The following is a 12256-nucleotide window of genomic DNA, read 5'->3' as shown; positions in this document are numbered from 1 at the left end:
ACCTTAGGGCGGTTTCACACTGGATCCGTTTTCATTGAAAACGTTTCCCAATTCGAATGCTGGCCTCAGTGGCCTGCATTCACATTGGGCATAGATCCTATCGCACCACAGAACACATGCATATACACCCCCGATCCTACAGGTGGCGGCATGCACATAGTGTTTCCCCTGTGGACACAGACGTCATCAACTATGCGACAATGTTTGTGCTGGTCTCGCACAAATATGCGTTTAAATATGTTGAAAGCAAGGGGGCGGAGTTGCGGTGAGAACTGAATAACACTACTCATCATGAAAACATCATGCACGTGCAATATAAAATATTAATATTATCCAGTGATATGAAAACATTAGCTAATGTTTTTATATCACTGGATAATATTAATATTTTATTTCAAGGTGCCTTGACAAAATTAAAACACCATTACATTATTATTAATAGTATTAACCACATGAACCCCAGCATGGGGGGAACATAAGCCAAAAATAGCCAATCTACAAGCTCACAACGCGCGACGCGTTGTGAGCTTGTAGATCTGCTATTTTTGACAGAGAGATTTGGTGTTGACAGATAAAAGCGTCCAAGAAAAGTAGGTCCGTTTTTACTGAGAATAGAGGGTTTAAGTAGGCTACATAATAATAAAACAATAACTTTATTTATATAGCACTTTTCAAAACATGAGTTACCTTATTTTATGCTACAATTGGAGAAAAGGTCAAATAAAAGATACACGTTTTTTTTTAAGCATAAGGGAATAGCCTACCATAGTTAACAAGTAAGTTAATTCTGACAAGCAATAAAGAAAACACATTTAAACAAACTAAAATGAGACCAAAATAACTTTGGTCTCATTGCCCACATCAACAAACAAACAAATACAGACATACATGTGAATTACATCAATAATTATGAATGACAGATTCATATGGTAGAAGAGTGCAATTTATGACAATAAAGCACAGAGATGTTTCGTTTTTGTAGCCCACGTTTGTGTGTGAAACTGTAGAATTAATAAAAAGAAACTTCTCATTTATTTTGGATAGTAATTATTCTGCTATTCTTCATTATGCTCATTATAATATTATATTATATATTATCTTCATATAACTGGTCCTCATAATGCTCATTATAATGTATTTTGGATAGTAATTTAATGTATTATTCTGCTATTCTTTATTATGCTCACATAAGCTATTTAGAAGGGATAAACTAAACTGTGCATTCAGGAGAAATTGCATCATGAGTGAAACGGCTATAGTCCTTGGGAAACTATAAACCTACGTAGGCCTACATCTAAATGAGTTACCATATTTACTTACAAATTTCAAATTACAAAGCCTTATAAGCTATATATTTCTGGGATGCATAGTAGCTGAAACTCCACAAGATACCCACAAGATATACTATATGCGCTGCTCGCGCACCTGAAATGCGCGATGGAGACCCGCCAATGTTTCATGACTGATAGACATGAAAGAAGGCCCTTCACAGCTAATAGAGAATTTTAAATTTTAAGAATCGGTTCAGAATTGAATGAGTAAAATTGTTAGAAAGGCTCCCATATAAGTTTATTATTATTTCAATTGTTATGTTCCACCTTAAGAGTAATATGCACCAGCCCTTTAAGTGCGCAATGCATTCTGGGGCGTTTTCATTCATTCAGTAGCACCGGCTAGAAGAGCTGTGTTTTTGTTGGCTGTTTTTGTCGAGTTTATATACCGTCACCTATTCCAAATAGCGGGCCACTTCCGTCTAACGGTACGCTTGCTTTCACATTGCAGCTACCGTACCCGAAAACGCATGATTCGGATCCGAGACTGCCTCCCGAGGTGGTTTCGGGAACGGAACGGTGATCCGTTTCGCGGGTCGATTCGCTACATTCACACTAGCCAAGCGGTCTGGAATGCGCACCCGGGACCTGAGTGTGAAAGCGCCCTTAGGCTCATCATGAGAAAGCATGGTATTTGAGTATACCAGAACGACTCTCTCTTTTCACAATGCCTGCAGGCCAACAGTGGAGTTGTTACAAAACAGAACATTGTATAACAGTGAGTCCACTGTGCAGTGGGATCGTGATTTTCCCTTTTAAAGGTTATTCAGAAAGCAGCAGACAATTCATCCTGATCAAATCTTGTGAAATCATAAAGAATTTCCTACATCAGCATCAGCAATAACGATGCACAGTGTGCGCACACACACACGCACGCACACACACACACTCACGCTCGCCTCCTCTGAGACAGTGGTTCTCAAAGTGGGGTCCGGGGACCTCCAGGGGTCCCTGCAGGGGCTCCCCAGCGAAATGTGTTAATACAGCATCACCATCATCTTAACCACTTCATCCATTTACATGTTGGCTATTCAAAAATAGCAGATATACAAGGTCCTACATCTGCTATTTTTGAAAAAATAAATTTCAATGATTTTGATTTTCGTTTAACACAAATCCTCTCTTCTGGGGGTCCCTGGCACAAAACATTTTCAGATGGGGTCCCTGCGGCCAAATACATATCAATTTGGGGGTTCCTTGACGTGAAAAGGTTTGAGAACCGCTGCTCCGAGAGAGAGACCTCAACCCACCTTTGTATAAACCCCCCATGACAGTTCCGTCTCCGTCACCATGACGACGATCCCGAACATCCCGAAGATGAGTGCGTAGTCGCTCAGCCTCTTGCGCTTCTCGAACAGCGCCCGCCGGTGGCCGAGCTTGTAGCCGATGTCCTTGTTCTTCTTCCCTTGTCCCCCGCCGCCCCCTGGTCCCCCGCCGCCCCCGCTGCCCCCGCTGCCCCCGCTGCCCGGCCGGACCAGGCTCTCGTTGGACGCTTTGCTCGGGTCCTCGCCGCCGCCGCCGCCGCCGTTGCCCTTGGACACCACCACCTCCAGGCCAGAGCTGTGCAGCGTCTGCAGCGGCTGCGTCTCCGAGTCGAGCTCCGCGATGTTGCGGCGCGACGAGGACGCCAGGCTGCCCACTAGAGGTCTCACCACGCCACCATTGTACTTGCAGGTGTTCATGGCTATCTGAGGGAGTCGCCCGCTGCTCTCGTAGAGGCTGGATCCAGCATGGCTCAGCTTCCTCTCCTCAGTGTTGGCCTGGATGGTTGGGAAAAAAGTGGAAACGAAGATTTTAGGACCACGGCACGGAGAGAGACATTATGAGAAAGAGTGATTTTTCTAAAGACTTTAAAGGGATAGTTCACCCAAAATAAACAAACATTTTCTATCGATTAGTCACCCCATGGAGACTTGAATTCATGGATATTTTTTTGTTTTTGTCGCATTCTTAAGTCAATAATTTGATGACCAGCGTACCGGTAGGCAGCGGATCCGGTATAGGAGACACAAAGGAGACTCTTTGTGTCTCCTACCGGAACCGCTGCCGGTCATCAAATTATTGGCATAGAAATGCGACAAAAACAAAAAACATTGATGAATTCAAGTCTCCATGGGGTGACTAATCGATAGAAAAAAGGTCATTTTGGGGGTGAACAATCCCATTAACAACTTAACCACTTAAACCCTGTATGGCTAACCGGAGACCCTCAGGGCTCCATTCTAGTGTCTTTTCTGTTTTCTGGTATTGTGGGGAAAGCTTTCGCTGAAAAGAGCCGATCGACAAGTTCACAACGCGATGCAGCGCGTCGCGTTGTGAACTTGACAATGTAATGTAGGTGGAACAAAGTAGTGCCAGGAATTTACATTGCAGATATTTTAGGGCAAACAGCGAATGTAGGCACATTGGAGAAAATGTTGATTGATAAATCAACAACTAACATCAACAATTACATAATTTCATCATGTCCTTATAACTTGTTCTATTGCCCTGCATGGTTTAAAAGGGTTGAGGTACACTTTTCTTTACATGGACACCCTCTGAGAGCTGGGCGTTTTGTTCATTGTATGCTTTATTATACTGTACATGTCCACGATGGCCATCAAAATGGGGGTGCTGAAAAGCACAACAGAAGCAATAGTTTAAATAAAAGAACTAAAATCTCTCCTCGTATTCCTTGTGTATTGTAGCTAGTACATTGCGTGCATGTTATCTTATCTCCAAGTGGGTGCCATCAAGATTGAACTGGCCAAAACATATCAATAATAAATGGTCTATGTATAAATAAAACCATATAACTAATAGCAGACATACGAGAGTGCCGAAAATTGAATCTTTGCACTGCACAAATTTAGATATGAATGATTCATGGTCGGCGTGACCCTGTTTCCTGTCAGAGAAACACACTTTCCTGCAGATACGGGCAATGGGGTGTAGAACGAAGAGGACAAAGTGGAACTTCTTAAATCAAGCATGCTAGAGAGACAAAATGGGATAGTTTTTTGTCTATTTTTAAAATGAAAAAGGACGAGTCCTCCATTTGTTAAAGACTCCATCCTGTATCATAATTAAAAGCTATATATATAAATGTATGTCAATTGGATGGCAGAACAAAACATACCATGCAGTGTTGTTCAAGGCAGGGCAACAGATAATTTGAAATGCTGGAAATTTAAATAATATGTATGTTATTCATTCATTCATTCAACCTTCATTTAAAATTCTCTGAGATATCCCTCAATTGAGGGAGACCCTCATTTACAATGATGCCGAGATTACATTAATAAGAACAACGAAGAAAGACAATGATGACAGCAGTCAGTTAAAACAATTGTATACAGGTAATGAACCGTTATTAAGTAAATTCCTAAAATGGCCATTGGCCAATAGGTACTAGGGAATTCAATTGAAGATCTTGTTGAGAGAGGTTCCAAGAACCAGGTTATAATTTGGCATTCTCATAAACAATAAATATGTTATGTACATTTTGGAAATCAGTGTTTGAACAGCTAAATCTGCCCCGCCCCCACACTCAGAAATCATCCAGTCAAATTAAAAAAAATTGTGATGTCGGTCAGGAGTGGAAGAATATCCATCCTAGTAAACTCACCCAAGCTCCTTATATAAATACAAGGACACTTATTTACATCAATATACATTTAATTTCGTACAAGGGTTAGGTCAATATCATACCAGGTAGCTACAGTCAATACTGTATGTACAACTAGCAACTTCCTTGTGATGGCATGATTCGTCATACCCGGACAACTGCTTTTTCAGCAGTCAAGGAGAACTTTTTAATCTCATTTCCATTATTATTTTCAAAAAAGTTACCAAATTAAACTATTGTCTACTCTGTTGCCCTAGCCTTAACGTTCTCTATTATATACAGCTTTAATTGTCTACTCAACATATTTGTGTTACAGTGAGATGGAAAATGTGACCCAACAAATGATATAACTACATCAAATATTATTCCTAAAATAATTAGGGAAGGGCAAAATAGAGTAGAGAAAGCCCCACAAACTGAAAAACCAAAGTTCCATGGCTAACCGGATGATGTGATTGGTTGGTTGGGTTTTGTGTTGGGCTTCATGCAGAAAGAGAATGCACAATCCCTCTGAAAGCAGTGGAACAGTCACTCCTGAGGCATCTGTCCGCCTGTCTGTGTCCTGCCCCACTGAGACCCACAGGCAGATTATCATAATGGCCTGCGAAAACTTCACATGGAACAGTGCTTTTTCCGAAACAAGGCGGGGGTGTTTGATAGCACTGCTAGCTCTTTTTATTAGGCTTGACAAAGCATCTCTAATGCCTTTAAATGTGCTGGTGGGAATAAAGCAGGATGAGCCCTAATGGAAATGTACTAAGTCTGGTCCTGTGACGCTATCGCCTTGTGCGTAGCATGGCTTCCATGAGAACAGGACCAAAGGTTAAGGATTAGTGGTCCAGAATGATGCTAATCCCCTTTACTGTATTAAATACACTCATAATCAGCGCCATTAGGACCTTATTACCACTCTGAAGACTGTATAGTAAACTTTATAGGACAGTAGGTTTGAATGACAGGAACCAATCTGAGATATTCATAGCACCCATGGTTCTGTTTCTCCCCATTAAATAATGGGGAGAAAGCAGCCTGCCCAACTAGTCCCCTAGTCCCCAAACTAGTTAGTCTACAACCAACCAATAAAAAACTGTGCTTTATGAGAATTATCAACACAACCTTTTTGATCTGTCTGAAACGACCTGTTTGTAGATTGAAATTAATGCTCCCCTGCGGTGTTACTTGATGCAAACCGAATAGGGATGAAAACATGCATAATTATGCTCCACTTATATGCTGGGAGAAGTTTCTGGCACGGGCGAAGCATACTTTGGCAAATCATCATGGTTCTGTCCCCTCATCATGTTAGAGCAGGGACTTTTAAATTACAGTCAGCTCTATAAAAGCCAACAGCCATCTATCATCGTTTAGCTTTAATCTGCATCCACAGACGTTTCCATACATTGTGAACACGAAGCTCTGAAAAATGAGACGGGGAGACGTTGTAGCGTCGGTCCTTATTCTGCGGTGCTGTGAGTAATTACATGATGATCGATCAGAGTAAATGGCCGTGTTGTGACTGTCGCTGGGACCACATAGGAGCCGAGAGGTAAATGGAGAACGCCCATGACAGCTTGTTCCAATAACATAATGAACAGGATTGATGGCGGGGACTGAAGGAGAAAGGCTGCCGTTACATTCTTGGCTTTGCCTAATTCTAGCCATCGTTCTGCAGCCCACCACCTGAGAACTGACCCCAAAACATGCTAAATGTCACTGTGTGTGTGTGTGTGTGTGTGTGTGTGTGTGTGTGTGTGTGTGTGTGTGTGTGTGTGTGTGTGTGTGTGTGTGTGTGTGTGTGTGTGTGTGTGTGTGTGTGTGTGTGCGCGCATGTGTGCGTGCGTGTGCGTGTGTGTGTGTGTGTGTGTGTGTGTGTGTGTGTGTGTGTGTGTGTGTGTGTGTGTGCATGCATGTGTGTGTGTGTGTGTGTGTGTGTGTGTGTGTGTGTGTGTGTGTGTGTGTGTGTGTGTGTGTGTGTGTGTGTGTGTGTGTGTGTGTGTGTGTGTGTGTGTGTGTGTGTGTGTGTGTGTGTGTGTGTGTGTGTGTGTGCGTGCGCGCGCGCGCGTGTGAGAGAAAGATATCATGTGCTCATACATATTGAGGAAATAAGATAGAGGGCCAGGGAGTGCTGAGCCCTCCTCTCTCCTTGGTATCTTAATTTCCTCCGTAGGCTACAGTATCTGTATCTTAATTCCATGTTGTCATAGCATTCACTTTCACCAAATACTGAAAGAAGGTCACAGGTGTTTTTGCTCTATAAAGATATTTACATAAACTTCTCAATAAGAGCCCTTTATCTCTAAAGGCTTCGATGAACGATCATGACAAAAACGATGCATTTTCAAATAAAAAAAGGCGTCAGCACATTTATCGCCTATGTTTTTTGTCTTGTTTTGTTTAGTTTTTTAGTTTTTTTGGGGGGGTCCCCGCGGTCATTTCGCGTGGTCTCCTCCAGCTCGGTTGGCTACACAAAGCTCTCTGTCATGCAGCAATCGCTCAGTCATCCTTGCTGTTTCTCTTAACACCCCGCGCAGTGGACAGGGCGTGGCGGGCAGCGGTTGCCCTTGTAGTCCACAGAGGAGACGCGGGGAGGCCGCCTGTGCCTTCAGTTTCATTCTGTGTGGCACACAGCAGCATCCAGGCCCCTATGAAATGGAGCCTCATAATCAAATTGAGAAGCCACAGCGCAGAACAGTTTAAATGAAGCACTGCAACAGGCTACCTACCTCTTCTCTTTCTCATCCATATGCACTTTGTCTGAAGCCTGATTTGCACGTATGACAGTGTCATGCACCAAAAATAACTGATTGACAAGCTCACAATGTGACACATTGTGATCTTTGTAGATAGAATATTTTCGGCACACGACATCATCGACAGAGCATAAACTATTAGCCTGTCTTTCTCCCTTTCTTTCTCTCTCTCCCCGTTCTCTCTCTCCCTCTCTCTCTCTCTCACGCTCGCTCTCTCCCCTTACTCTGATATCTCTTTCTCCCCTTTCTCTGATAGCCCTTTCTCCCCTTTCTCTCTCTCTCTCTCTTTCTTTTTCTGCCGCTTTTTCTGCCGCTTTTTCTGCCGCTCTCTCTCCCTCTCTAATTTGTTCAACCCTCCCCCATGAGTTTTTGGGAACAGAAAACCCTCCTTTTTGTCTGCACGACTGTGTGGTGTGCATGTGGAAGGCATAATGTTACGCATCCTGAAATTGGAACCGTGCATTGGATAGTTAAGTACATATAAGTGTGTGCTTATGTGTGTGAAAACAAGAGTAAGCAACAGATAAGAAAGAGAGAGAGAGAGACAGAGAGAGCATCTGCCTGCCTGTGTAGTGTTTATGCATGTCTGCATATCTGTGTATATACGAGTGTGTACAGGATGTCTGCTGTCTGTGGTTGTGTATTTATGTACCAGTGTGTGTGTGTGTGTGTGTGTGTGTGTGTGTGTGTGTGTGTGTGTGTGTGTGTGTGTGTGTGTGTGTGTGTGTGTGTGTGTGTGTGTGTGTGTGTGTGTGTGTGTGTGTGTGTGTGTGTGTGCGCGTGCGCATGCACCTGTGTGTGCGTGCCTATGTGTGTGTGTGTGTGTGTGTGTGTTAGCTGAAGAAGTCATGGCTCAGCCTCAGCATTGAATTAGGTTTGATATTGACGCAGAGACAGTCTGCAGCTAGCGAACAGGCACAAGAAGAAATGGTCTGGGGATGAGACAGATGTGTGTGTGTGTGTGTGTGTGTGTGTGTGTGTGTGTGTGTGTGTGTGTGTGTGTGTGTGTGTGTGTGTGTGTGTGTGTGTGTGTGTGTGTGTGTGTGTGCGCGTGTGTGTGCGTGTACATGTGCGTGTGCGTGTGCGTGTGCGTGTGCGTGTGCGTGTGCGTGTGCGTGTGTGTGTGTGTGTGCGTGCATGCGTGCATGCGTGCGTGTGTGTGAGAGACACACAGAGTGTGCGTGTGCACTGTGCAGCACAATCTTTTTTTCTGTGTCTGTGTCTGTGCATGTGTGTGTACACTGTGAACAGCTCAGACAGATTGGAAAGGATGGAGATAGAGAGGGCAAAAAAAAGGTAGAGTCAAGAAAAGGGAACGAGGGAGAGACAGAAGGAGATGAGACAGACAGAGAGAGGGAGAGAGGGTGAGGGCAAAGAAAAAGAGAGAGAAAGAGAGAGAGAGAGTGAGAGAGAGAGAGAGAGAGAGAGAGAGAGAGAGAGAGAGAGTGATGGGGACAGAAGGAGAGAACCCCCCTGGGGCTGCCTGTGTCAGTCCCCATAGAGATGGAGGGCTGCAGGCTGTGGCCTGCGGTTTGTCCCTTGCTACACATGGCACTGTCACATTTCCGTGACAGGCCAGCAGGCATCTGGGCGGGACGTGCATCATTACTGACAAGAGATACGGGGACGTTCAGTACCTACCACTCTGGTATTTAGGTATGGCGGGATGCTGTCAGAGAATGAAGATTCCCATGTTTGTAATACACATCATTTTCGATTAGGCCTGCTGATAGTATAGTATTCACGCTGTGGCCATTTTGCTTCTACATCATACTGTACTTGGATGGCGGGGGGGGGGGGGGGGCAATACACAGACCTCTCTGTCTGTGTATCGTTCCTATTGGAAATAAATCAACATCTCAGCCAAATTCATCATGTGACATTATTCTTTTTTTGCCCTCTTTCTTCTCCAGACCGGCTTCAAAATAAACCATATATATTTGACACAGAAGTACCTTTTTGGAGCAGCTGGTAGTCCAGTTGTGCATTTGTCAGCTGAGGAATTTTATTGAAATCAAGACACTTTTATCCCCTACTGATGTGTAGAAATTCTTACATGCCTTCAGAGTAATTCACTATAATCCTGCTTAAATCATCAATGTGTACAAAATGCATCAGCAAGAGTTCTCTACTGCCAAACACTGTGACTATAGGGATGTCGGTCAGCTCTTGTTGGCCAATAATTGCTTAAAGGTTTTATCAGTATTGGGCCGATATCAAAATTATTCGGAATATGTTGCACTGATATGACGCATAAATTGCTGACAACAGGTGTTGAATAAATATAACAGCTTTTCTACATCCAGTAGAACTAATGGAAAGAAAAATATCTGTATTAGTATATCGTTATCAGCCAAAGTGAACATTTCTCTTTTCTCTTTTATTGCTTTTGTCAAAAACATACAAATCTGTAACAAGACATGACATAAAAAATAAAAAAATACATATATAGTATGTTGTTGAAACAACGATCTTGTTTTGTATATCTTAAAGTAATACTAGGTAACGTTTTCAACAAAACTAAAGTTAAATTGTATATCTTTTGCGAGTGGCAAAAGTTTCACAACACCCACTCCGTGAATTTCACCCCCGGAAGCCTTTTATTTATATATTTTCTATTGAAAGTGGACTGGGGGGACATTCCCGGGGAAATGACGTTCCTGGCCAACGTCATGACGTCGTGGCCGACGTCCCCAGGAACTACCGCAACGGTTTCCTGTTTGGCCAGGAACTACCGCGCTATAACAAAAAGGAACCTCACGCTGATGTTAAGATAATGTAGAATTGGAAGATCGAAAAAGAACAGAAAAAGAAAGCACAGCTCATGGTAACTAATGCTCCACTGGCTAAGAGAAACGATCCGTAGATAGTATAAAACAATTAAAAGATCGCTTTTTGAAACGCTTCCGGCTTCCGGTGAAAACGAATGGAATTCTGGGTAATCGAGGATTACGGAAATTGTATGCAGTGACGGTAGTGACCAGCAGAGGTTGCTAAAAATCGTTATTTGGGATTCTGCATTGTATAACTTTAAAGTGAACATTTCTGTATCGTGCATCCATAGCCATAAACACTCAATTCCCATACTAGCCACCCCACATTTCCAGTTTTATTTTAAGATTGAAATCACTTTCAAAGCCCAGCTTGGTCTGTCTCCAACCTATATAGAACTTTTTTGTAGAACTTTTAATCCCATATGAGCCAGAGCCTAAGTACCATGGACAGGGGAATTTGACTGTCCCTTGTCTTAGCATTAATGTTGCAAAGGCCTTCACCTTTAGAGCGCGAAGACGTTGGAACAACCTGCCTGATGAACTTACTAAAGACAGTATATTATTTTAAAGAACTTCTTAAAACCTACTGTGGTGTTGGGCTAATGTGGTTTTGTGGTAGTCTGTAAGGGGTGAGTTAAGGAGTAGCATTCTGGGGCAATTGGTGCTCTCCTCTAGGTCATCCTTGGACAAGCCCTCCGACGGGGTTTCCAGTCATCTTGATCATCTACATTGTTGTGGGATGCCCTCGTGGTTGATGTGCATGTGTTGGCTCCCACAGCACCAGTGGCTGGGAGCTCCCAGTGTCTGTGTCATTCTGTTGGATGCTCACCCTTGGTAACCCCCATGCAGATGCTTATTGGTAACTCGTTCTGGTTGATGTTAGTACTGCACCCTGCATTGTGGTGTAGTAGCACCCATCTAGGGACTTCAGCGGTGTAGGCATCAGTGTCCAGCTTTCACAACCATAGGAGAACAGACTTCTTTTGAGGAGAGTTTGGACATCTACATACTGCCCATGCCGAGCCCTACGTGCGAGCACCTTCCTCACTTTAAGTCCTTGCTCTGTTGAGTTGACCCATGGCCCAGGTATTTGAAGTAATTTGACTTCTTTCAGCAGAGTGCATTCCATTGTCGTCACAAGTGGATAATCTGGGAGGATGTTGTAGATGATAATCTTGGTGTTCTTGGCATTGAGCCTTGATTACCTTCCTCCCCTCAATTACAACTAATTACCCAATTACACCTGTTTGTAACTGGGCTGATCGGCTGTCAGTAAGTCCTCGACTCCTTTCTAATGATTTTGCCTTGTGGTTGATAGTGAGAACGGTGAAAAGCTGGCGTTGCAGGAGGCTCGACCAATTCAAGAATGAGTGCCCACTGATGGAGGTGGCAAGCACCCTTAGTGATCACACATCGAGGGAGTGGGAGATATTGACTATGAGGTGGTGTGCTCTGACAGAGGTGGGGGGAACAAGAGCGGAGCCAGTTACTTACAATGGTCATCAAGAGAGATTTATAAGCTGGGCCTGCTGGGGAGAAATTCCACCAAAAATACCTCCCGCCTTTGTGATATCCATCCTTCACTTGGTTGTGGTGTTCTCCCCTCTGCAGGGTCGCACCAATCTCATAATATACCACATCGAGACCCCAGTGGGTGTGATGGTGCAATACAAGACTGTATTGCTTACCTTGAGCACAATAAAAAGGTGGATCATAAGGAATTAGAGGTGATGCTTCAGATAGGAGTAATAGAAGAGTCCAACAGTTACTGGTGTAGCCTCATTGTGCTGG

At 43.6% G+C, this 12256-nt stretch overlaps 1 protein-coding gene across 7 annotated transcripts in view; it reads right to left on the bottom strand.

Moving 5' to 3' along the window:
* The window catches only part of kcnn1a (potassium intermediate/small conductance calcium-activated channel, subfamily N, member 1a), a 71323-nt gene that overhangs the window by 32622 nt on the left and 26445 nt on the right, over positions 1–12256 (bottom strand). For all 7 annotated transcript variants that reach the window (XR_013933817.1, XR_013933818.1, XR_013933819.1 and 4 more), the window contains exon 2: positions 2582–3091. Coding sequence is in view for 4 of the 7 variants with exons in the window: in XM_080439052.1 (XP_080295178.1) it covers positions 2582–3091 (510 nt within the window). In the remaining 3 variants the exon portion in view is untranslated. The remainder of the gene's footprint in view (positions 1–2581; positions 3092–12256) is intronic.

Source organism: Gymnoscopelus braueri, assembly GCF_963280865.1.
Source record: "Gymnoscopelus braueri genome assembly, chromosome: 10".
NCBI lineage: Eukaryota > Metazoa > Chordata > Actinopteri > Myctophiformes > Myctophidae > Gymnoscopelus > Gymnoscopelus braueri.
Note: the sequence above shows the minus strand (reverse complement) of the source record. Positions and strands in the feature narration are given on the sequence as shown.